The following is a 26,014-nucleotide window of genomic DNA, read 5'->3' on the forward strand; positions in this document are numbered from 1 at the left end:
GGATAAACAAACGATTTGTATCAATCTTTTTTTCTTTTATAGAGAAATCAAAGACTAAATCAATACCGAAAATCGGATATTGATCAATACTATAAATCAGTGTTACAAAATTGTCTAAGTGCAATGACAAGTTGTTTTCATCTTGCAGGTACTTATCCCACTAATTTACTCAACAAATTAAGTCGGATAAAAGAAAGATTCGTATCAATTTTAATTCTCTTATAAAGAAATTAGAGAATTAGTCAGTTACGTATATTTAATATTATATAAAACTTACCTTTTTAAACAAAAAGGTACAAAAAGGCGCCAAGTACAAGCGCAACACGTATTGTGTTATTTTTAGAAGTATCAAACTCAAATTATTTTTTTTTATTGTATATATATATGTGTACATCAGTTTTTACAAGTAAAACTTATAACTATAATAAAACTCTGCAACACTTTTCTACTGTACAAAAAAGAAGTGATATATTAGAACAGTAGTGCCAACTGAGAAACCTAACATATATGATCATTGTATACTTAACTTAATATTTTTAGAAATCTCAAATTCAAATTATTTTCTTTTTTAAAATATGTATTATGTACATAACATAAGTTTTTATAATATATGTACATAAACTTTTAAAAGTAAAAATTATATCGTGTTATAAAAATTTTACACGTTTGTTAATAGTGTCCAATATTTAAACAAAACTATCTTTTTAAAGGTTATGTTATTCAAAATATTCAAGAAAATCTAGCTACAAAAAATGTCCATAACATAAATTTTTACAAATAAAATTTATCATTATTTATTAGAACACTGAGTTATATGGTTATTTTACTTGTTATTGTAACAAATTAATTATTATAACAATGCAATAAAAAATATTTGATACAAAAAATCTTGGTGCGGCTGCACCAGAAACTATATCGAACTAAAACTTGTTTAATACACATATGACAGCATTTTTATTACAATATATTCTATAATGAAGGTTTATAATTTATTTATTATAATATTATATAAACTTAAATAAAACATTATACCGTATACGTATAAAGAGAATTTACAAGAACATTTTATTATAATAAAAATGCTGTCATGTATGTATTAATCAAGTTTTAGTTCGATATAGTTTTTTAAAGTCAAATTAGATATCATTGACATTTCGTCAATTATAATAAGAATAACATCTTTGAATAAAAAAATATCAAAATATGTCGAATATACAGGGTGTCTCAGAACTTTGGGACACGGGCTCCGTAGGGACATGGAGCTAAGTAAGAAGAATAAAAAAGTCCTCTACCATAATGTGAAAATCGTAATAGTTTTTTAATAATAACCGTGTAAAATTTGGCGTTTCCCACGCCCAGCGCGGCCTATAGACGCTCCGCGGCAAGCTGTGTGCGTAGGGGCTGAGCGATAACGGGGCCCACGCTGACCGGCACGCTGCGTCAAAGCGCCAAGACGCCATCGCGACAGTTAGCACGAGACGCGTTATTGCTCAGCCCCTACGCACACAGCTTGCCGCGGAGCGTCTATAGGCCGCGATGGGCGTGGAAAACGCCAAACTTTACGCGGTTATTACTAAAAAACTATTACGATTTTCACATTATGGTAGAGGACTTTTTTGTTCTTCTCACTTAGCTCCATGTCCCTACGGAGCCCGTGTCCCAAAGTTCTGAGACACCCTGTATACATAATTTTGCTTCTATACGTGTCCACATTAAAATAAAACACTGTGGTACGGGGATACGATTATGAATGTGTAATGATTAATTATACAATTAAACGAAACAATTTCTTCTTTTCGTCATTCAACAGCGCTTTCTTTTGTGTGGACATATATAACTTTATATAATTATAAAGAAACAAAATTCATGTATGAATCATAATATATAATTTGACATAATATATAATATATATTTTTTTATATAAAAGATTTATACAGGATGTTTCAGAAAGGATGGGCTGGTTACGTATAATTATATATCCTTCTCATCGAGCCGTTCTTGCCATTGTCGGGACATCAAAATGAATTCTTTTAATCTTAATCCGACAATAGCTTTTAAGCTAAGCGTTTTAGGCACTATGTTTATATAGTAATTTTTTTGTTTGCTTGATGAGAAAGTACATATTGCTGGTACAAACATACAGTCAATCCATCTTCGATCGAATAGGCTCTTTTTTGAATATTTACTAGTATACAGAAGTATAATGAGTTCTCATTAAGCATTATATTGTCTTTAGGATGACGTTAAGGAACTGATGTCCATCGACAACACGTGGGACAAGTGGGACGCCTGGGCAGCCCAGGATGGTTCCAGCGATCATTAAAAGACGAGGCGCGCATTTTTATGTATTATGTGATAAATGTGATATTACTCCTCTTGTTGCTGAGAAATAATCAATGTTGAGTGTGGTACTTCGGTGGCAGGGGTATACCTTGTAAAAAAACGTCGCATGAATAAACCGCTATCATCGTCGGCAATCACGCTTATGTTTGTGCGCTGGCAAGTGTAATGTTGCCGTGATACAGATTACACGCTTTTCAACGCGAAGAACGAAGGGCCCGGAGGAAATCTCTCGTTTCTTAATGCTTACGACAAATAAAAAATAAAAAATAATATATATATATATTTGTTTTCCAGCACATGTTTACATTATATAACTCTACGTTCGATTTCTATAAAATATCTTAAGATATCTTAAAGTTTCTTAATATCTTAATATCTTAATATCTTAAAATATCTTAAAGATAGACACTTGTTGAGGTACAAAAATGCGAGCACGACCATGACCTGCATGTTACGTTATGTGCATCGGCGAGTAGCAGATTGAATAAAAATTAACGATAAAATATATCATATAACGTGCTTGAATTTCTCTGCGGCCTTTTCCGCACTCTTGACAATGAAGTCGGAGACTTTGCAGGTTCTGCTGCGCTGATATTTCCTGTATATAATCTTCGAAGGATTCCCCGTTTGCAGAACCAATTTTACCATAATTTGTTTTACAAAAGAGATCTGTCCCTCTTCCCATCTAAAATGAACGAATTTCGAGTTGGTGAACAAAAAATAGTTGCAAATGATCAGACTGTATCGCAATAATAATAGTTGTGTACACAACTTTAGGATCGCACACGTGTTACAAATTGTGTTTCCTGATAACAACAATTGTAATTTGCCGATATACATTTTTCCACCTTCAATAATAATTATCGCGCGGTAAACAACACTCTCGTTACGTTTCATTTCCTAAGTTACTTACATCGCAAGTGCCTCTTTATTTCCCAAGAGTTGACGCCACGTTTGGTCCGTGTTATTAGATGCGAGAACGAAATCAAGCGCCAATTCGAAAGCAGTTATTGCCAGCACGAATACTGAGGTAATGCATAAGCTTTCGTCTAACATGGTTACGTCGATCTATAAAGGAAAAGATCACTGATATTCGTGCGAATACGTTGGCATATCAAAGATCGTATTATATCAGAGATGTGCGAACTATTCGCAATCGAGTCGCGTCGAATCGAATCAGGCAAGACTTTCGAATCCTTATTGTTCGAATTGTCCGAACTATTCAAAGATTGCGAAAATCTAACACAAAATAAAATGCGCAAAAAAAGAATAAATCAATAAAATTAATCGATTATATTCATAAGATTAAGCAGTTAGGGAAGAACAGGATAGAGTTTTATAATATTATGGTAATTATAGTTCAGGATAATCTTTTTCTTATGTAAAAAGTTGATCCCCACGTACGTTGCAAGTTTGAAAAGAAATTCTCGTACGTTATCATACGTCCGAAAATTGTTCTCCCGCGACTTAAAATTACTTGCAATAATATCCAGCAATTGACTCCTGCAGACTATGTTATCAATTATGCCGTTAACTAAAAATTCATGTTTCGACGATTGAATTTGCACATCTCTAGCGTGCGCAGTATATATTTTTGCATCCGTACCAAATAGCTACCGCAAAAGTAGACACGCATGATCTCATCTTGATCGAGGTATCGAAGCGTTTGATTCAAACTCGATATGTGATACATAAGCAAAGAAAACGGATCGGCGAACCGCACGTTGAACTTGAGAGCTGAAAGTATTTTCTTCTCGTATATCAACAAACATCCCTCTCTTCTGTCGTACACATTTGTCGCCAGTTTCAACATCTTGGTTGCCTGAAAGAGGAAAAAAGTATACAGCGAGGAATCTCTCGGTCTCGTGAAATATTCGACGAATGAATTAATCAAGATTGCAATACGATTCTTTGAATCGCCATATGTACGTATTCATATTTCTTCTGTTCCAAAGACGGAAGATTGGATTACCGATGGTACTTTATAATTAGCCAAATCCCTCTTGAGAATTATCCAGAGACACGCTATAGCCAGCAGCTGTATCTGCTCCGTGTTTACCGTAATTCTGTCAACAGCGGTGTCAAACAGTTTGACAGCTTGGTAAATGATAGAAGACTCGTAGTTACAATGTGTCTGGAAATGATCACAGTCGTGGAAATCGTGACGCTCGACGTGCGAGGTTGAAAAGTATTTTCTGCCAATTCGTCGCGTCTCTCCCCTGCAAGGGGCTTCAACCGATAGTGCTTTTATTAAACTCACGCCAAGATATATCAAATATCCCACGATGATTCTCCTTTGTTGCGCGTTTATGTTTCCGCGCAGAAAGCCGAAGGAAAGCTTCGGAGCATTCTCCTCCCTTTCGCGTTCCGTGCTTGGCAAATACGTTAAATAATCATCCTCGTACGATATTTGATTGATGTCCTCTTCGTTGATCAAAAACTGATTTGCTGCCTCGTTTTGCCCGTGATGTACCTTTGCGAAAGATGCAAGCGTTTCTTTAAGTATCGTAGCAAGTGGATAATCGAGTAATCTCCAGTTTGTTTATAGTATAAAAAAAGTACATAACTATTTATAAATCTATAAATTTGAGAATTGTATATTTAAACATGTTAAATTAAGCCAGCCAACGTTAGAGACAGTATATTAAATTACGTGTATCGAGAATAAGATTATTTCATCATTCTATTTATAGAAGTTTGTGCGTCCTACCTTTGTTGGAGTCAACAATAGTCTCCTAGGACTACGCGAAAATGTTGCACAGTTAAAATTTATTTCTCCCGTAAATTGTTGATTGTCATCACAAGCACACATGCTAAAAACATGTTTGCAAATTAAGCAAAGTATATTCCAATTAGTCAGCCAAAAAATTCGGCTTGATTATTCAGTCAAATTTGACTTTATTACATTCAATATCCAAGACAAATTATCTATCAAAAGACGACAATATTTTGCCATCTTCTGCTGATGTGTTAGCGGAACATTATTGACGGATTGTTACTTGTAACACATTTACCGTCAATTATCGAAAATATTAATCGAATCTTTTAATTAACTCAATATGTCCTCATGACTTTTAGTTTGAAATAATTCCGAACCAAAATCAATGTTATAATTTTCCTTTTAACAAAGCAACATAACACAATTATAAATGTTCACAAGTTCAAACAAAAAATTATAATATCAATGCAATATTATTGTTATACTTGGAAAATAAATTAAACTCCGCGACTGATAACGCTGACGACAGAATTCCTACTTTCCGCTTGTTTCCATACAAATTGTCTTTAATTATAATTATCTTTAATTACATTATAATTTACCTCGCATCAGTGCCAGCTTGTGCACCCGAAAATGCCGCAGTTTGCGGAATCATAACGAATTCGTTCGAAATATACGACACCGCTGTATTCTTGGTGATGTTTTGTAAAATGTCATCCTTCTTGTTATTGACGTAATCGTTCGTATCAGTCTTCAAATTGTTTGATTTTTCGTTGGTAAACTCACCGCTTCGCGTTGAGTTGAATTCACGACGCGAGATTTTGGGGCCAAAGTCAATGTAGTTTTTCGGATTACATTTGGCACGCGCTTCATCCGCACTCACCGCAACGGTATATGTAGTTGAAGAGCTCTTGGGCACGACATCGACTAAAAAGATAAACGTGTGAAGGAGTTCTCGACGGGTTTTAGCGTCTATTAAACTCGTAAAACACTAACTGTGCGATTTTCTCATCTTGTCTTTCCACGTTTGGATACTGCATAACGTCCGTTTCTTCACATCGTTGGAGAGATGCTGGTTTCTCTGTGCGCATGAGGACTTTCTCTTCTCGGAACAGCATCTAAAGACGATCGATTAATATATAACAGCTTTTGTTTGATTTTAGATAGAACTTCTCTTCTAGATATTGTAGAAAAATGTTCTAGAGAGAGGGACAATCCGGAATTCAGTTTTCGGGACCCGAAGAACAAATCAAACATTTCTCTACGTCCCGTGAAAGCCCAAAATATCACAATATCTCTTTTCTTGTTTCCTTTCGTTTTAGAAAACTTTTCAGAGAACATTTTAAGAAATTTTAAACTTGGTTTATAAAGTATCGGCATGTGATTAAAAGTCGTCTCGCATAGATATAGACGGTATCATTTCTCCTACAGCAAAGTTAAATGACATATCGGGAAAAAATTGATGTTTAAGCGACCGATTATGATAAATATCGAAAATAATTAATAAGTTTTGAATTTTTCCGCAAGTATATAATATGCGATTAGAGTTTCCAATCCCGGGATCCCGGGATCCCGGGATCCCGGGATCCCGGCCAAATTTTTGTTCCCGAAAATACTCGGGATTCAACATCACAAATCCCGGGATTTCAAAATTTAATGCTCAGTGTCTATATAATACTTACGTTTTACAAAAATTTTACTTTAATAATTATTACTTATTACTGAGGTTTCAGAGCATTTGCTAGAGAAGTGTGTATTTATATTTTTAATTTAATTCCATGTATTATTTTTATTTGTTTTAAATATTAAGGGAGTTCTCTATTTTAAATTTCGCGAATAAACTGGCGCAACACAGACTTGAATCCGGAATCCTCGATCAGATATTTTTTAACAAAATTTATGTTTTATTATTTTTAAAGTCACTTCTTCAATGTGAAAAAGAAGAAATAATTATTTTTATTTTTATTACAAAAACTTTAATTTTTAATTGTAACGGTTTTTGTGCAATCATTAATGTAAGTTGCTTTCATTTTTATTGAAATTTTACTTTTTGTTTGTCGTTTGTAATGTTCATAAAAGTCTATGAACGTTCTATAAATAAAATAATTCTATTATTTGTAAATATTCCTTGTTTCTTTCTTTACATATATATAATCCCGGGACTAGTCCCGGGATCCCGGGATGGAATCCAAAAAATCCCGAAATCCCGGGATCCTAAATTGTATCCGGGATTGGAAACTCTATATGCGATGTATTACTAATGATAATATTTGATATCGTGCACATGTATGAACATAGAATTACCTCTGATCTACAGATCCGTGCAATTTGTTTTCACGTAAAGAAACTCTATTTCGGTTGTTGCTCAAAGAACGTGCCCTGCTCCAAAGAGTAACACACTTTTATTTAATTTCTTTCTAATTTTTGGCCAGATTTATCGAAAACGTCCGTCTCACCTGTACGAAGCAGTAGGTGTTAAGAAACGAGTATGCTCCTCTCTTTCAAGCACCATCGTACAAACTGCTGATTCCTCCGAGTCTCTTCTCTTAATCCTTCTTCTCATTTCTTTCCTGCACGCGCTTTTCCGCACGAGCGGGCGCGATCTCTCATCCTCGTCGCGATAAATTTTAAACTGACCTTTTCTCGGGATGGTAAGCTTTTGTTGTATCGACGTCGTACACATGACATCGTCTTTCCGATTTTCCGCATTACCCGCTGATAGTCCTCCCTTCTTTTCCATATCGCTCTTACTTTCAACGAACTTGGCATTTTGACTCGGATTTATGTTTTCCTTCTTCTCGGTCAAATCAGGCTTCGAGATTGTCCTTTTGTGACATTCCGTCCAGTAAATATTCTCCGACATGGCTTTACAATTGTAAATTGCATGCATAGGATGATTCACAATCAATTAATTAATATGTGCAATATTATTTAAATACTATATATGTAAAAGTGTACTATTAATTATTAACTTGGTGACGATAAGAACTATAAATCCAACGAAGATAAATTAAAATTTCGGCGATATATATGAGAAATGTACGATGTACACAAGATGTAACACAAGTCCTTTGTTCCTTTAGTCAGTCTCCGAGCAACTGTCGAGAATTACGGTAAATCTCCTGATACACTACGCAGTGCCGTGAGACTGTTTACAAACACGGCAATCGGGACAAGTATATTTGAAATGTATAATGGTATAATGTATTTATGCTATTTATATCGGGATCTATATCGCGGAATGGGCTACAATAGTGTACGAAACAATAATGTACAATTTTAAAACAAGATTAAACGACTGAAAGATCGGTAGAATTATATTAAACAAGAATGTAACGAACAAGCAGCATTCTCTGTTCACACATTCAGCTGTGCCATCGTGTTTATTAATTCCCAATCGCCTCTACTTGAAGAAACTTTTGTAGATGATGCGTTCTACGATTTGGACAACACAGCTGACGAACAAATCTTTTTTTCTCTTTCCATATCATATCGCTTCGACATTTCGACGTGGTATCACCTCATCGACCTCGAAGAGAGCTCCCGCTTGCCGCGTGTATATCACCTCGACATAACAATTCGCATAACGCGAAACGCCGGGGAGCACAGAAAAGAACCAGTCTTTCCTCGAAAGGCGACCCGCCAGCGAAGCTGGAGAGTGCCATCGCCACGGAGGAGACGAGAAATCGAATAAATAATGACGACGATGACGTGATCATGCGAAACCAACGGAGAAAGAGCGACGGCGAAGAACACCGAGAGCGCGAAGGGGAAAGAGAGAAACTCCCCTCCTTTCCTTCTTTCTTCCCCTCCTCTCACGAAGCTGAAATCCGAGGAACAAGAAGCCGTATCTATATAAGAACGCACGTAGATCGCCGCTGCGGACTATCTTGACGAGTCGCGATCAGCTTCTTCGCTTGGTTTCCACTCTGCTCTCTCGTCGATCGATCGATCTTCGACGTCTCGCGACGTTTCCGTTTCCGCGTGCCCTCGTCAGCAAGATGCAGCGCAGATTTACGGTGTTCGCCGTCCTCGCGATGACGGTCACTTCGGCCGTCATCGCCTCGGAACAAGTGTGTAAGTAACCCTTGGGGACTATCACTTGATTATTGACGACTGATCGGTAGGGATAGGTCGGGGAACTTGCAAACTGCTGCAACCGGCTACTTTTATCCTGCGCGAAACGGATAAAGCACTTTGAGAACTCTCATGCAACCTGCACCATTGTCTTCGTCGATCGTTGACTTTCGACGGCACTTGAATTATTACGCTGGGGACTTCATATTTCATCTTGTATTTTTATACTTCACATTTTATATTTTATATTTTATATTTTATACTTCACGTTTTTGTGATGTTTATATTTATTGACATAAAAATTGGTATATATAATTTTATATTTGTTATAATATATCGATTTATTTTTATATTTATTAACAGTATTAATATTTTATATTAATAATATTAATATTTTTATATTTATAGCTTATCAATAGGATTATTATCTCTTAACCTAACAGAAAAGTATTACTGGCAATGATAAGTGGCCGGTGATAAATGATTGGTGCTCAGTAATTTTATTACTCGTACGAGTAATAAATTTTATTATTATGTGTTGCAATCAATATACAATTGTACCAATTTATACCAATAAATATATTATTGTTCGGGATTCGAAAAGTTCCACGAGAGTCTTTGGGAAGATTAGAACGTCGACTGTTAATTTTCTTATCACTTTGTCTCATCATGCGGAAATTATGCGACGCTCGACGTGTTGAGCGATTCGATTTGCAAAAACGACAGCTAACAAAACAAAAGACGCGTGTTGTGTTGGATCAAAAAATTCCAATTCAACACGTGTACTGCCAAAAATCATAAATAACGATAAAACGGATTTTCGCGTTTTAAAAGGCGCTCGCATGACTCCGGAGTACCTTCTATCTTTGTATTTTCAATAAAGAAAGTCGCAGAAGACCCTTTTGCCAATTGTATCGTCAAAGTAAAATTAAGTTTGTACGGACATTGTATTTCAATCGAATTTCATTTATACTTTGTCCGTTTGACTATTTTGCGGGTTCAAATCACAATGCGTCGCGTGCTCAACTCGTGGGTGATATCGGAGTGGACGAAAAAGTTATCTGTCATCTCCTAAGCAATTATAAAAAATGGAATATAAAAATACAAAATGAAATATAAAGTAAGTACCCGGTAATACTTTTCTGCCAGAACGGTAAAATTATTTCCTAGCTTTTAACAAGACTATCGTTACATTGTCGTTGCTCAGGTGTGCTTTAGAAAAGAATGCGCGACAGCTTGACGATAGCGACAACAAAATCGTTAAAAATCAAAGAAAATAGGTCCACAGGATCTCAAGTAGCTTTTCATCGTCCCTTCAGCTGCGCAAAATTGTGATCTCTCAACGTCCGAAAGAAAACAAAATATTTCCGTTCGTTGTTCCAGTCACAATGTGCATCCCAGAGAAGTACTCAAAAGAGTGCGAAAAAATGATGGAGGACTCGGCCAGCCATGGCTACCCTATAGCGTGCATCTCCGGGCGTGACCGATACGACTGTATCGAAAGGATCGGCTGGAAGGAGGCGGACAACGTCGCCGTCGATCCTGAGGACATGTACCTCGCGACGAAGAACAAGCTGGCTGAGAAGGCCGGCTACAACATTGTCGAGCAGGTAATTCCCTGCGGTAGCTGCGGTTCGCCGCATTAAACGGACGGAAGAGTCGAAAGATGCCTATTCCCGCGTAGACATCGCTCGCGCTCGTCTCGAGAAATCGTCCGTGCGAGCGACGCACTTATGATGAACGTTGAAATTCTCCGCGTCGCAATCGCGCGCGATTACGTGCGCGTAATACGCTTCATCTCTTGATTGCTTGACCTTCTCCATCAGGTGAGGACGAAGGAGGAGCCCGAAGCGATATATCGTTACGAGGCGGTAGCGGTGGTGCACAAGGACCTGGACATCAACAACGTCCAAGGCCTGAGGGGCCTCAAGTCCTGCCACACCGGCGTAGGCCTCAACGTCGGCTACAAAATTCCCATTACGAAACTCACCGCGATGGGCGTGCTGACCGATGTCAACAACCCGGAATATTCCGCTCGCGAGAATGAGCTTCGCGCTCTAAGCACGCTCTTCGACAAAGGCTGCTTGGTCGGCACGTGGTCACCCGATCCCGCGATCAATCAGAGGCTCAGTAAGTGGCAGCAATCTGCGAAAGTTGAGTCAATTATGTCACGTGGGTGAACCCGCCGACAAACAATATTGTTAGCTGCAAAACGACGCTTGTATGCGACGCCCCGCGTCGCACGTCGCGCCACTTCCGACGTGGACTAATTTCGCGGCTTGTGTTGTACACACTTGCGGGGGGGGGGCTACGGCGCAGCCGTGCAAGTAGGAGAAAATTGCGCGCGACGGTGCTCGTAAACGGAACACTTCCCAATAGAAAAAGATTATACGTCGTTATATAAAATCTCACGTATAATTATATATGAATTGTATCCTCATGATGTCCCGCGGAACGTCATCGCGGCTTGTTATCATTCGCATCAGTCGTCCGATTGAATCTTGATGATTGATCATCAGTAGTCATCGCTCCGCATTGAATCGGATTCATAACGCGAGAATTTTCACACGAGAAGTCACACGATTTCGCGAGAAGACTTTCGCGTTGAATTATCCGCATTCGCAGCGGCAGGACGCATAATTGAAGGATTCTGACCAAAAGAAAGTCAGCCAAAAAGATACGTGCATCCCGATGAAAAAAGATTACATGTGATTTTATATAATTATATAAATAAGTTGTATATTATTAAATACGATCTATATATAAATTTTGTCTTTATACATGGTCATGTATACAATCATATGAAATTATATATACGTTTACACCGAGGCCGAAAAACTGTCAAAAGGTAGAAAAGAAGAAATTGCTTCGTTCAATTTTAAGTCTATCATCATGATCTACTATAAATGTAAGCAGTTACTTCAACTGTTTGCTACAACAGCAATTTTTCAGAGAGTGTGTAGACATATATAATTGCGCATATTTATACATGGCCATTCGGAGACAAAATTCGTATATAATTATTTTTCGTCGGGTTATGAAATTTAAGAAGAAACGAAATTAAGTGGTGAAATGAGAAGTGACTTTGTGACGATTTGGCACGACGACGCGCGCGTTTGCTACATTCTTCACTTCCCTCGTAACTTTTTTACTTAACTTCCTTACGGAATGGAGTGGGTTTCGCGTTGTCGGGAATAAAATTGCGTTGCATAAAACTTGCCGCTCGAAAGACACTTCGCGCAACTACTTATTTATTACTACCGCGATACTTCTCTTGCTTTGTTCTTCGAAAACATTAAAAATCGCTTAATTCGCAGAGGAGACATACAGCAATATGTGCGCTCTTTGCGAGAAACCGGACGTGTGCGATTATCCAGACAAATACTCCGGATATGAGGGCGCTTTGCGTTGCCTGGCTCACAACGGCGGCCAGATCGCCTGGACGAAGGTTATCTACGTGAAACGCTTCTTCGGTCTGCCTGTCGGAGTGACACCAGCAGTACCGACCTCTGAGGATCCGGCTGATTTCCGATACTTCTGTTCTGACGGCAGCAAAGTGCCCATCGACGCCGACACGAAGCCGTGCACGTGGGCCGCTCGACCGTGGCAAGGATACATGACCAACGGAGACGACGCCAACAATGTGCAAGCTATTCAGAAGGTACGTGAATTTACTTACAAAGAAATATCTGAAAGTATCCCGACCAGAACATCGTCCCATGGCCGTATTAAAATCCCTCCCCCCCATCCGGCTTCCAAATTTCAAATAGGGCCCGGATAACTTTATCGGATCCGGCACGTAATAAGGAGTGAAACGCAATGCTGCATAATGCCCTGATAAAATTGCCTGAAATCGAGAAACCTGATGAAATGTCCATCAGGACCAAATCAGGCATCCAAATAATGATGGTCATCGCTGCAGTCAGGATATAATTCGGAAAAGATTGCAAGACAGTTGCCACATTCCGACCGGATAAGGACCACTCATAATGCCTTCTTATGGCTTGCCTGGTCATGCCATATCACGCATAAATGTTGCCATATTTGATTTCTTCTCGAGTAGCTTCGGATACATTGTGGAGAAACCAAACGATAGCGACGTGTATCCTTTTGGAGGTGTGTCTTTGCCTGTTTGACAGCTGGAACAATTTTGCGAAGCTCATTTTGTATATTTGACACGAATACATTTTATACGAGTATTCAAGTATACAAAGTCAAACAATCGAGCACAATCGAGGTTGGACAATAGCTAAATCAAAAAGAGTTAAAAGATAAATTAACAAATTGGAAAGTAAAAATCTGTTAACTTGCCTTAATTGATTCTGGCGGACTTTCAACTTTCAACTTAAAGTAGTTGTTTCTAAATTCGATGTTAAGTCAATCAATTTGAATCGGATTAAAATTCGTGAAATTGCCGCAACGTTTCAGGAATTGACACAGCTGGGCCAGCTGGGTGAGAACGAGAAGGCAGATTGGTGGAAGGACCTCATGCTGCTCGACGAGAAGACCTTGGCTGTCGCCGCGCCGCCGGTGTCGCCGGAAGAGCACCTGAAGAGCGCGAAATATATGGACGTGATCGAGAGGAATTCCGGAGCGCCCGAGAGGGATGCCCGTTGGTGCGTCTCGGATGCGAACGCGCTGAACAAGTGTTGGAATCTCGCTAGGGCCGCGTTTTTCAGGTGATCGCCTGTGAAATCGTATCTTGCGAACTTGCCTCACAAGAACATACGAATCAATCGCTTCGACCGACGCTTCTCCCACAATGATAGATGATGTTAAATGATGTTACAGAGACGCCCGACCTAGGTTCGACTGCATCCTGGAGAAGGATCAGGCTGCTTGCTTGAAGGCCGTGAGGGATAACGGAGCAGACATAACCGTGATCGATAGCAGCTCGGTGAAGCAGGCGATCAGCGAGTACAACAACGTGAAACCGATCGTCGCTTTTGTTACATCGACGTCGTACACGTGACATCGTCACGAGTATGCTCCTCTCTTCCAAACGCCTTCGTACAAACTGCTGATTCCTCTGAGCCTCTTCTCTTAATCCCTCTTCTCATTTCTTTCCTACACGCGCTTTTCCGCACGAGCGGGCGCGATCTCTCATCCTCGTCGCGATAAATTTTAAATTGATCTTTTCTTGGGATGGTAAGCTTCTGTTGTATCGACGTCGTACACATGACATCGTCTTTCCGATTTTCCGCATTACCCGCTGATAGTCCTCTTTTCTTTTTCATATCGCTCTTACTTTCAACGAACTTGGCATTTTGACTCAGATTTATGTTTTCCTTCTTCTCGGTCAAATCAGGCTTCGAGATTGTCCTTTTGTGACATTTCGTCCAGTAAATATTCTTCGACATGGCTCTACAATTGTAAATTGCACGCATAGGATGATTCACAATCAATTAATTAATATGTGCAACGTTATTTAAATACTATATATGTAAAAGTGTACTATTAATTATTAACTTGGTGACGATAAGAACTATAAATTCAACGAAAATAAATTAAAGTTTCGGCGATATATATGAGAAATGTACAAGATGTAATACAAGTCCTTTGTTCCTTTAGTCAGTCTCCGAGCAATTGCCGAGAATTACGGTAAATCTCCTGATACACTACGCAGTGCCGTGAGACTGTTTACAAACACGGCAATCGAGATAAGTATAAATTTGAAATGTGGTATAATGTATTTGTGCTATTTATATCGGGATCTATATCGTGGAATGGGCTGCAATAGTGTACGAAACAATAATGTACAATTTTAAAACAAGATTAAACGACTGAAAGATCGGTAGAATTATATTAAACAAGAATGTAACGAACAAGCAGCATTCTCTGTTCACACATTCAGCTGTGCCATCGTGTTTATTAATTCCCAATCGCCTCTACTTGAAGAAACTCTTATAGATAATGCGTTCTACGATTTGGACAACGCAGCTGACGAACAAAGCGGCGATCATAAGAAATAGCAGCGGTACTATATCGCCGATCTCGATGGACTTCCACGATGATTTTCTCTGCGATCAAGCACGATTGTACATTCGGGCATCACTCGAGCCATTTTTATTTTGGTTACAAATTAACCCATTAATGTATCCATGGAATCCTTGGATGTATCCTTGGAAAAATCCCTTTCAAGGCACAAAAGAGGTTTATTACCGTTATCTGGCACGGACTTGATATCGAAAATGCTCCTGAAAACCTTAGGAGCCGGCTTTAAACCTATGTTAAATTTATGCAAGTTTATGTACGACGCACTAAATGGAAATGGTGTTTGTTCCAAGACAGAGGATTTCTCCATGAAGAACCTCAATATCAATCATGAATCCAACAAAAACAATAGAAACAATCAAGGATGCGTTCTGCACTTGCTTAAACACGATAGGTGAAGCAAATCGTGTGGCACTTCGCAAAGTGATGAAGACGGCCATAGACTTTGGAATGAACGTAATAATGCCGAATGTAGTAATACCATTCCTGACTATGATGAAAAAAAGCGGCTTTTTACCTAAGAACATTTGTATCATGACAGACACGTTTATCGCAGCTTACAACCTTATGAATATGGCGAAGCGAATTCTATAATGTGTAAAGGATGATTTCTTGTTTTTCAAAGTAAAAATAAAAGGCTAACATGCAAAGTATGAATGTATCATTAATGAAACGCGATATCCTTCGCTCCTGCTCCTTACCTCAACAACAATTTTGCATTTCCAAATAGATCCAGAAGTAAATTAAATCGCAACAGGATCTTTTAAGTGGATTTTGTAAGGCTAAGTTAAGCAACAATCGGACTGGCACCATTAGCTTAAATTAATACAGATGATATATATGCATTGTCCGAATGGTGTAAATTATTCAAGTAACATTCGTACAATTTGTTTCGTGTCGAAATATAGAATTACCATCGGATTGATCGTACGAAAGCTGCATGCCAGATATTTTACCTTCTTCCAGTAAGATATATTGAAAATGGATTTAAAATATTTCACATTCAATCATCATACATGTCTGGGATAAAAGTAAATAAGAGTTTGATCAATTGTCGAAATATTAATATTATGCTTATTATGTATATAATATTATGCTTATTTTCATACATTTCCAAAAACACATGATATAAACTTGTCAAAAAATATTTCACAGAAATATATACGTACGAAAGACCGTTCTCTCTCTCTCTCCCTCTCTCCCTCCCCCCCCTCTCTCTCTCTCTCTCTCTCTCTCTCTCTCTCCACTACTGTTTAAAAAATGAGATTTCTATTACAGAAATTTATCAATATATATGTACATAAGCGATATTATGTTACGCTCGCATTACAAATGCTACATGAAACAAGTATTTCGCCGGAATCTGTTACAAATATGACAACAAAGAGCCTATTATATTATTCTCTAAGATATTAATCAGAGAAATATATTTGAACAAACTTTAAATCAAATTTTTACAACCTCCTATCTCGCAGTTTCGATTATTTTCATATAAATTCAAATAAACGCTATATTTAACCGTTTGAGTCCCAGAGGGTATTGAAAAAACACTGTCGAAGAATCCCAAACAGCGCAACCGCGCTTTCTATAAATGAGTATGAAAAGACCCAAGCAGCGCGATAGCGCTTTGTTTATTTTACATCGATGAATCCCAATCGGACCAATACCGCTTCTTGTATTTGTTAGGTAACGCGATTCTCGTCTTTTTCTCATCGCTCTGTCACATTTATTGTAGTTTGCAAAGCGATCGGACGTATTCTTGCGTAAGTGTTTCTCATTGTTAATAATTGTGTGTTTCAAAATGATTAGACGAAGCAACGGAGCAACGAAGCAAAAGGAATCCATCCAACATGTTTTGATAAACACCGATGTCACAAATTATAATTGTTACTCTCCATTTAAATTATTTGTTCATAACACAAAAATATTGTTAATTTGTAATTCGTTATTTTATAAAATACATCTGTATTATTACATATGCGTACTGTAAATTTATAAATATTTCAAGTTTTGTTCGATAAAAATTATTGAGAAGATAACAATGAAATAAAAATTTTTATTTTGTAATGTATTATTGCATTATTATAGTATTATTCTACCTATTATAAAATGTACTATTTACATTAAAAGGATCGGTGTGATATACTTGCTTCAGTAAATCTGAGCGCGCGACTTCGACAATCGGTAACGCACCGTCAGTTGTCCACAATGATCGAAATGTACTGGGTTTTCTCGACATAAAATCTGAACAGCGCGATCGCGCTGCTTGGGACTCAAACGGTTAATACTGATCTAAACTGTCCTTAGGATATAATTAACTTTACTAAACTTTACTAAAAAACTGGTTTCCAATATGAAAACATATTTGATCCAAGTACTTATATTTATTAATATTCATCATCTGTATATTCGTCGAGAATTTTCGAAACTTCCGCATCGTATTCTTCAATTTCATTTTCATACAAATGTAAATCTCCTTCTATAAATCTCGCGAACTTAAAAAAATTTAATAATCATATCATATAATAAAAAAGTTCAATAATCATACCTATCACTAAATATGTAGTTTCAACTTTGTTCATATTCTTACCTAAAATAATTTCAATATTATATATAACAAGCTGTACTTTTTAATCTACCTTATAGGATCTTTTAGCCTTAAAACCATCTTCCAAGGATTGCAATCTGGACTGGAACAGTAGTCCTGTAATTCTTTTAAAGCTTTCCTAGTTTCTCGTATCCCTTCCTGACTATACTGATCTTCATTTAACAATTTCCGCTTTTCAGGAAACACGTTTTGCCTCATTTAAGAAGACAAAAAGAACAGGCAATATATTATCTTGTTTTATTCAAGATTACAGAAATACAAAAAGTAATCACATGTAAATAATTATATCAGTATTTAATACATAATTTATTGTTAGAGATATTTAAAGTATTACAGAAAGATTAACAAAAATTCATATAATAGATTTATTAAATTGTTGATAAACTCAATAATACATTTAATTTACTTATAAAGTTTAAATTATTACTTTTAAACAAAAGTTAGTTAGTTGTGCATGCGATAGTAGGTAATTTGTTCTTATAAATTTTTTTCTTGAATAAACGATAAAAAAAATAATGTTAAAAATGTATTGCCAATTAAAAATACAAATGTTATATATAACAAGATGCGACATATATTATATAAAAAGCATCCTCCAAAAATGACTCAAACAGAAATAAAATTTTGTACTACTGCTGATTATGGATACTAAAATATTTTCTACAAAATGTATGAAATTGATTAGGAATTTATCAAAAATACATGTTAGGTTAGAACTTAATAAAACGTTCAAAATAGTTAAGACCACATGATATATATATATATATACATACATATACAGGGTGTCTCAGAACTTTGGGACACGGGCTCCGTAGGGACATGGAGCTAAGTGAGAAGAACAAAAAAGTCCTCTACCATAATGTGAAAATCGTAATAGTCTTTTAGTAATAACCGTGTAAAGTTTGGTGTTTCCCACGCCCAGCGCGGCCTATAGACGCTCCGCGGCAAGCTGTGTGCGTAAGGGCTGAGCAATAACGCGTCTCGCACTGACCGTCGCACGGCGTCAAAGCGCCAAGACGCCATCGCGACAGTCAGCACGAGACGCGTTATTGCTCAGCCCCTACGCACACAGCTTGCCGCGGAGCGTCTATAGGTCGCGATGGGCGTGGAAAACACCAAACTTTACACGGTTATTACTAAAAAACTATTACGATTTTCACATTATGGTAGAGGACTTTTTTGTTCTTCTCACTTAGCTCCATGTCCCTACGGAGCCCGTGTCCCAAAGTTCTGAGACACCCTGTATAATATACAGGGTGTCCGGAATGTGATCATTAATATTTTGTGTACTGGTAGATTGGGTGCAGCCAAGAAGAAAAGTCATGTACCGTAATGTCAAATTGGCAATAGTTATCGAGTTATTAATTGAAACATATGAGCCAATGAGCGCGTAGAGAGCGCTGGGCGGCCGCCTCTTGTCGCTTGCGCTCGCTCGCTCGTCGTTCGCGCTCGCTCGCTCCTCGTCGCGCACGCATGCCTCTTGTCGCTTACGGTTGCCTTTCGCCGTGCGAGGTAAGCCATCTTTTTATACACGGAGCCCGTCCTGTCGCTTTCTCGTGCGTTCATTCGTTTACACATTTTAATTAATTACGAAATAAATATTGAAAAAATTGTAAAATGGCACAGGACTTTTTTAATTATTTTAACGAGTTCTACCAGTACACAAAATATTAATGATCACATTCCAGACACCCTGTATACTATTATATGGAGTGGCTGTGATTGGTTCGCGCGTTCCGTTCCACTGAAAATTTTCGCCCATGGGACATCGTTGCCTAAAGGCAACGTAATGTGCATCGTGTAGCCATTAAGTGAGTTCAAATATTACAACTAAAAAGAATAAAAAAAAATCTATATTATTAGTAGAAACTGATAAAATCGTGTTGGCGATTTTCAGAATTTATAGATCGATTCTTGAATCGCTTCAATTCCAGAAAATCGATTTGAAATCGATCTTTTAGGCTCCGATTTAATCGATCTTCAATTAAATCGATTTAAAATCGGCATCTCGGCATTTCAAACGCGCGTTGTTGCTATCGCGTTGCGCATCGTCGCTACATCACGCTGCGCGTCGCCGCTACAGGTTCATCCAGCTAGCGGTTCGAAACGAAGCACGATTGCTTCGATTTGAAGACGCGTAAACCCTATAGAAATGGCGTTATAATCAACATTATCGATTCGACGCACATGAGAGTTCCTCGCAGGTGGGGATGAATTTTATCGTTACGCTCGGTTATAAAGGTACTATAGTGATATGATATATCAGTCCTCTGTTGACGGTTGTCCATTCACCTTGGAAATTGAAGTTGACTTTCATACGCGCCAACGATCGATCAGAACAATGCAGGTGGAAATTATAATAGGTGCGAAAACTCCGCGCATCGGCGATTGTTCGAGGCTTAATAACGCGACAATCGGTCCGCTTTCCATGTTTTTGTGCTTTTATGCTTTCGTTTTCAATCATCAATTGGTCTCGCACGCTCTACAGAATGATTATTATTTATAATTCCTCCTTTTTTCAATTATCGAATTCGTTCGTATAAGCAACTAAAAGCTTGATGAAATTACCGACTTGGCTCGGAAAATTTGTACTTTCGTCGACTGACTGTTGAGTTCAGCTGTCTCTACATTTGTGCGTGTCCAAAAGTGAGAACGGTAATACATCGTGCGAGATAATTTTGAAAAAAGTATAAATTTCTGATTATAATTATTGATACGCATGTATGCATGTAATTTAAAGCATACGCAATTAGAAAAGTAATTACAAGCATGTCGCGCGCGTAATAATATCGCGCGTAAGAATATCATTTGGTATCTACAATTTATTAGTCGATTAACGTGTCATTTTGCTTTCTACCTAAGAAAAGATTTTTAATCAAGAATTTCTAATCAATTATACGCTTCAGTTATAAAAAGTTTCGAAAGATTACAAAGCCTCGGTATCATTACGGGAATAATTCGCATCCTTCGTGGATTGATTGCATTGATTCAGATCGATGCTAATCGATCTCGGCTGATATCACGGAATCGCATGAGCTTCTTTTTTCAATTAATTACTTGAGATAATCTAAGTGAGAATTATCATTTGCGACCATCTACGCAAAAACGTCATTTACTTCCGAAATGACGAAGGAAAAATTTGACCGGCTAAGAATCGAGGGAAATATCTTAAAATGGGCATGGGCGTAAGTGGCCTTGAGTGAAGAAGCGTCGCAATCGTCGGGAGCGTGCCGATCTTGATTCGGAATAAACCTTGATTTCAATAAAGCTGCAATCATCTAATAGAGACGCATATTAAAGGCCGCGCAGTGTTCTAACGAGCTACTAAGCCACCTTCAACGGATTTACGTAATAAACGTAAAGTTACCGTTCTCTCTCGTGGAGTCTAGCGACACGCGAAAGCTTTCGAAAATTATATCGACTGCTCGAAATTATTCGATGCCAATCTGCGATCAGAGACGATTGTGGTGTCACGATCGTTAGAGAATTATCGGCTGCGGAATTACGTTCCGCGCAAACAATGTTGCAGCTGAAGATGAAGTGCGACCTTTTCCCCCATTGTTTCGGGAGAAAAGAAATTTTATCGCATTTTTATTTTTCCATCCTGTGTTTTGAATATTTACAAGTCGAGAGGTTGAACCAGCTTAAATCTCCTGTACTGTTCTTTGAACCTTTCCCAGCGATGGCGTTCCTCAGCATATTCACATTTTGCGAAGAGGGATACGTTTTCCCTGATGACACGAAGGCGACCATGAAGGAAACAAAGAAGCCTAAGGAAATTAAAAAAGCAGCGATCGCGTCGAAGAACGTAAAGGGTGCCGTCAAGGCTGCCAAGAAGGCGAAGAAGAATAAGAAGGACTGCGCTAGGAAATGCGGGGACGATCTTGCTTGCGTTCACGATCCCGCGGATGCTAATTTCAAGCTAAAGACCTTCGGCACGCAGCGCACTCTGGACGTTCCCAACTGCAAGATAGAAACAAGCAAGTAAAGCGGAGATAGAATCGGAGATAGACAGATATAGAATTACCGTGATAATTCAGACCTGCGTCTAACGGAAGCCTTGATAAACACAACTACGTTGACTGCGTTACTGATCGCTAATCATATTCTCACATCGCAGAACTGACCGTGAAGAACAAAGGAGAGTGTCCCGGATCCGGCGGAATGTTCTGAACGAGTGTCGGTCGGCCAATCCATCGCGAAGCGAAACGTAGAATAGCAAATGTCTAGGCAGCAAATCGTGTTTTGTCTGGACATTTGCTATTCTACGCCGGATTTTAAACCATTGTCGCGAATTTCCGTTTAGTCCATAGCAGTTCCCTCGACGCGCTATTGCATTTTTCTCTAATGGAACTCCATAAATTTTCGATTGGGTTAAGGTCCGGACTTTGTGGAGGCCATTCAAAAATTTCTATTTTATAATTCTGGAAAAATTGTTTCGTTTTTTTACTGTGCGCTTCGGATCATTGTCTTGCTGAAACATTCATTTCTTATCGAGATCCATTTTTAGAATTGATTCTTCTAAGTTTTCATTTAAAATGTCAGTATATTTATCAGCAACATCATTATTGCACCTCTTCCATACTTGACTGTTGGTACAACATATTGCTTCTTTAGAGCTTCATTCGGTTTCCTCCATATGCTGTGCTTTCTTTTCTTATTCAATAATTCAAATTTACTTTCATCGCTCCATATTATTCGTTTTCAGAATGATAATGGCTTATTTACATATTTTTTTTGCAAAAGCTAAACGTTTCTTTTTATGCACTTTATTAATTATGGTTTACGTCTACTTACGCAACTCTTTAAACCCACCTCTTTTAATCTTCGTCTCACAGTTCTTGAAGATATGTTTAATTGTAGTTGTTCAACAATGTTTCATGACGTTGTCGATGAGTTACGTTAAGCTTCTCTCATAATTCTTCCGTCCATGACTGTAAATATATACGAGAACATCAAGTAACACAACGTCGCACGACGAGAGCTCCGACGATAACTGATTGCACGTCAAACTTGCATTGAGACTCTCTTACATTGAGTATCGTATACGCTGTATACCATATTCAATGTAAGAAGCGACAAGAATGTATCTCTCTAATAAATATTAACAATGAGCAACCATTTTGATCCTGTTTGTCATCACTACCTATCTCGCCACGACACAACTGATGTTTGAATGTTTTATGTCAGTCTTGATGCTAAATATTGTACTAACATGCGACCGTCTCACGGATACCGGGTTCGCGAAATGAATTTGGGCAACACTTTTTAAGAAAAGAAAGAACTTTTCTTCACTTTAAATATGTACAGACTCTTATTTATTAACGAATTTTCTCCTCTAATAATAATGAAGAATAGCGTTTTATGTCACGTCAACTCGCGACGAAAGCTTGTGATTCTCTTAGCTGTTGTTGTTGTTTTACTTGTCGATTTTCCGTCGTCCAGACAATCATCCTTCGGTTGTCAAAATTGATACCAGAACCGCCTAAGGTTCGCGGACAATGGACACTGCCACGAACCTTGGTCGCAGGCCGGTCAGTATTCATTTTCATTTCGAGACGCTTTCGACTCGCTTAGAGGCGGACGTGTCATCTTCTAATCGGGAGTAAAGAAACGCCGAAGAGTCTGCCCGCGTGTCCTGATCCTGTTGTCTTCAAATCCGTCCGGGTTTATCCTTAATTTTCCACGTAGTTTTTCAAGTATACGCGTCATCACTTGATTTCGGCAAAATGCGATCGCTCGCAGCGTCACTCCGTTTCGACGAGCGTTCTTGTCGGTGACAATCGAAAGCTACCTGATTAATTCGTTGGCGATTATCGATTCATCCAGTTAGCGGTTCGAAACGAAACACGACTGCTTCAATGAGACGCGTGGACCCCATAGAAATTGCGCGCTATATTTAGCATAATTAACCCAACGCACACGAGACGGACATAATGCGTTGTACAAGTTCCCTGCAGGTGGGGATGCATTTTATCGCTACGCTCGGTTATAAACGTAGCATGGTGATACAATATGTCAGTCCTCTGTTGACGGCTCTCCATTCACCGTGCCTGGAAATTGAAGCTGACTTTCATACGCGCCAACGATCAGTCGGAACAATGGAGGTGGCAATTATAGTAGGTACGAAAACTCTGCATCGGCGATTGTTCGAGATTTAATAACGCGACAATCGGTTCGTTTTCTATTTCTTCGTATTTTTATGCGCTTTCGTTTTATCAACCGGTCTTACACGCTCTACAGGACGATTACTATTTATAATCCCTCTTTTTTTTTCAATTCAATCGGATTCGTTTATATAAGCAGCTAAAAGCTTGACGAAATTACCGATTGGCTCGGAAAATTTGTACTTTTCGTTGACTGATTGTTGAGTTCAGCCGCCTCTATATTTGTGCGCGTCCAAAAATGAGAACGGTAAAAAAACATCGTGCGAGATAATTTTGAAAACAGTATAAATTTCTGATTATAATTATTGATACGCATGTGTACGTGTAGTTTAAAGCATACACAATTAGAAAAATAATTACAAGCACGTCGCACGCGTAATAGAATATCGTTTAGTATCTGCAATTTATTAGCCGATTAACGTGTCATTTTGCTTTCGCACGATTCTCCTTAGAGTTTGCCTAAGAAAAGATTCTTAACCAAGAATTTCTAATCAGTTGTACGCTTGAGTCATAAAAATTTCGAAAAATTACAAAGGGCCTCGGTGTCATTACGGGAATAATTCGCATTCTTCGTAAATCGATTGCGTCGATTTAGAGTTTGCCTCGATCTCGGCTGATATCACGTCACAGAATCGCACGAGCTTTTTTTCAAAGTTAATTATTTGCGATAATTTAGCGATAAGCGAGAATCATCGTTTATGATCGTTTACGATTATCTACGCAAAAACGTCATTTACTTCCAAAATGGCGAAGGAAAAATCAGACCGGTTAAAAATCGAGGGAAGTATCTTGAAATGGGCGTGGGCGTAAGTGGCCTTGAGTGAAGAAGCGTCGCAATCGTCGGGAGCGTGCCGATCTCGATTCGGAATAAACTTTGATTTCAACAAAGCTGCAATCATCCAATAGAGACGCGTATTAAGGCCGCCAACGGCTTCCTAACGAGATACTAAGTCACCTTCAATGGATTTACGTAATACCGTTCTCTCTCTCTCGTAGAACCCAGCGACACGCGTAAGCTTACGAAAATTACTTCGACTGCTCGAAATTACTCGATACCAATCTGCGATCAGAGACGATTGTGATGTTACGATCGTTAGGGAATTATCGGCAGCTCTAGTGTTCCGCGCAAACAATGTTGCAGCTGAAGATGGAGCGCGATCTTCTCCCCCGTTGTTTCGGGAGAAGAGAAATTTTATCGCACTTTTATTTTTCCACTTTGTGTCTTGAATATTACAAGTCGAGAGATTGAACCATCTCTAATCTCCTATACTGTTCTTTGAACCTTCCCCAGCGATGGCGTTCCTCAGCATGTTCACATTTTGCGAAGAAGGTTACGCTCTCCCTGACGACGCGAAGGCGACCACCATGAAGGAAATAAAGGAGCCCAAGGAGATCAAAGAAGCAGCGACCGCGTCGAAGGACGTAAAGGATGCCATCAAGGCTGCCAAGGAGGCGAAGAAGAGTAAGAAGGACTGCGCTAAGGAATGCGACGACTTTTACGATCCTGTCTGCGTTCACGATCCTGCGGACGCCAATTTCAAGCCGAGGACCTTCGGCACGCAGTGCGCTCTGGACGTTCACAACTGCGAGATGGGAACAAGTGAGTAAAGCGGGAATAGAATCGGAGATAGACAGATAGAATTGCCGTGATAATTCAGACCTGCGTCTAACGATAAGCACTTTACATTGACTTTACATTGATGTTACTGATCGCTAATCATACTCTCGCATTGCAGAACTGATCGTGAAGAGCAAAGGAGAGTGCCCCGGATCCGGCGGAGTGAGATTGTCCTGAAGGATCGTCAGTCGTCGATTCGGCAGATCCATCGCGAAACGAAGCGTAGAATAGCAAACGTCCAGGCAAAACCGTGTTTTAGGCCGTTGTCGCGAATTTCCGTTTAGTCCGTAGCAGCTCTCTCGAATCGCGCTGCGAATCTTCCTCCGCATACACATATAAATATGTACGAGAACGTCAAGTAACACAACGCCGCGCGACGAGAGACCCGCTCCGACGATAACCGATTGCACGCCAAACTATACGCTGTATACGATACTCAATGCAAGAAGAGGCAAGAATGTATCTGTCTAATTAAATATTAACAATGA

The 26,014-nt window shown here is 38.6% G+C and overlaps 4 protein-coding genes across 6 annotated transcripts; 3 read left to right on the plus strand and 1 right to left on the minus strand.

Moving 5' to 3' along the window:
• Window positions 1-2,709: 2,709 nt before the first annotated feature.
• LOC105192656 (uncharacterized) lies at window positions 2,710-8,262 on the minus strand. 3 transcript variants are annotated; one of them, XM_025301059.1, is made up of 10 exons: window positions 7,519-8,262; window positions 7,367-7,441; window positions 6,059-6,180; window positions 5,665-5,989; window positions 5,054-5,084; window positions 4,604-4,816; window positions 4,316-4,477; window positions 3,950-4,165; window positions 3,257-3,411; window positions 2,710-3,028 (listed from the first exon to the last, which is right to left on the minus strand). In XM_025301059.1, the coding sequence occupies exons 1-10, from the start codon at window positions 7,950-7,952 to the stop codon at window positions 2,851-2,853; spliced, it is 1,911 nt and encodes a 636-aa protein (XP_025156844.1). In that variant the 5' UTR covers window positions 7,953-8,262; the 3' UTR covers window positions 2,710-2,850. The 3 variants fall into 3 exon arrangements, with proteins under 3 accessions (XP_025156844.1, XP_025156845.1, XP_025156843.1); XM_025301060.1 differs by having other exon boundaries at window positions 4,403-4,477; window positions 5,054-5,156; window positions 7,519-8,252; XM_025301058.1 differs by having other exon boundaries at window positions 5,054-5,156; window positions 7,519-8,250.
• A 698-nt stretch (window positions 8,263-8,960) lies between these two features.
• LOC105186184 (transferrin-like) lies at window positions 8,961-14,665 on the plus strand. Its single transcript, XM_025301061.1, has 6 exons — window positions 8,961-9,139; window positions 10,523-10,749; window positions 10,966-11,269; window positions 12,457-12,800; window positions 13,568-13,818; window positions 13,931-14,665. Exons 1-6 carry the CDS (start codon window positions 9,064-9,066, stop codon window positions 14,109-14,111), a joined length of 1,383 nt encoding a protein of 460 aa, XP_025156846.1. The 5' UTR covers window positions 8,961-9,063; the 3' UTR covers window positions 14,112-14,665.
• A 5,354-nt stretch (window positions 14,666-20,019) lies between these two features.
• LOC112589094 (uncharacterized) lies at window positions 20,020-21,745 on the plus strand. Its single transcript, XM_025301062.1, has 2 exons — window positions 20,020-20,104; window positions 21,422-21,745. Exons 1-2 carry the CDS (start codon window positions 20,083-20,085, stop codon window positions 21,727-21,729), a joined length of 330 nt encoding a protein of 109 aa, XP_025156847.1. The 5' UTR covers window positions 20,020-20,082; the 3' UTR covers window positions 21,730-21,745.
• Window positions 21,746-23,718: 1,973 nt separating this feature from the next.
• LOC105192638 (uncharacterized) lies at window positions 23,719-26,014 on the plus strand. Its single transcript, XM_011156909.3, has 3 exons — window positions 23,719-23,864; window positions 25,200-25,508; window positions 25,645-26,014. The coding sequence occupies exons 1-3, from the start codon at window positions 23,744-23,746 to the stop codon at window positions 25,701-25,703; spliced, it is 489 nt and encodes a 162-aa protein (XP_011155211.3). The 5' UTR covers window positions 23,719-23,743; the 3' UTR covers window positions 25,704-26,014.

This window comes from Harpegnathos saltator, unplaced genomic scaffold (genome assembly GCF_003227715.2).
Source record: "Harpegnathos saltator strain DR-91 unplaced genomic scaffold, Hsal_v8.6 scaffold401, whole genome shotgun sequence".
In the NCBI taxonomy this organism is placed as follows: domain Eukaryota; kingdom Metazoa; phylum Arthropoda; class Insecta; order Hymenoptera; family Formicidae; genus Harpegnathos; species Harpegnathos saltator.

Excerpts from the sequence above, each read along its gene's own strand:
- LOC105192656 (XM_025301058.1), bottom strand. The coding sequence starts at position 7,952 with ATGCATGCAATTTACAATTGTAAAGCCATGTCGGAGAATATTTACTGG. Across the intron at positions 6,181-7,366 it reads CACGGATCTGTAGATCAGAG|ATGCTGTTCCGAGAAGAGAA; the intron begins GTAATTCTATGT and ends GATCGTCTTTAG. Across the intron at positions 5,157-5,664 it reads CAAGCTGGCACTGATGCGAG|CATGTGTGCTTGTGATGACA; the intron begins GTAAATTATAAT and ends ACATGTTTTTAG.
- LOC105186184 (XM_025301061.1), top strand. The coding sequence starts at position 9,064 with ATGCAGCGCAGATTTACGGTGTTCGCCGTCCTCGCGATGACGGTCACT. Across the intron at positions 11,270-12,456 it reads CGCGATCAATCAGAGGCTCA|AGGAGACATACAGCAATATG; the intron begins GTAAGTGGCAGC and ends CTTAATTCGCAG. Across the intron at positions 13,819-13,930 it reads GCTAGGGCCGCGTTTTTCAG|AGACGCCCGACCTAGGTTCG; the intron begins GTGATCGCCTGT and ends ATGATGTTACAG.
- LOC105192638 (XM_011156909.3), top strand. The coding sequence starts at position 23,744 with ATGGTGATACAATATGTCAGTCCTCTGTTGACGGCTCTCCATTCACCG. Across the intron at positions 23,865-25,199 it reads GGAGGTGGCAATTATAGTAG|CGATGGCGTTCCTCAGCATG; the intron begins GTACGAAAACTC and ends AACCTTCCCCAG. Across the intron at positions 25,509-25,644 it reads CAACTGCGAGATGGGAACAA|AACTGATCGTGAAGAGCAAA; the intron begins GTGAGTAAAGCG and ends CTCGCATTGCAG.
- LOC112589094 (XM_025301062.1), top strand. The coding sequence starts at position 20,083 with ATGCAGGTGGAAATTATAATAG. Across the intron at positions 20,105-21,421 it reads GCAGGTGGAAATTATAATAG|CGATGGCGTTCCTCAGCATA; the intron begins GTGCGAAAACTC and ends AACCTTTCCCAG.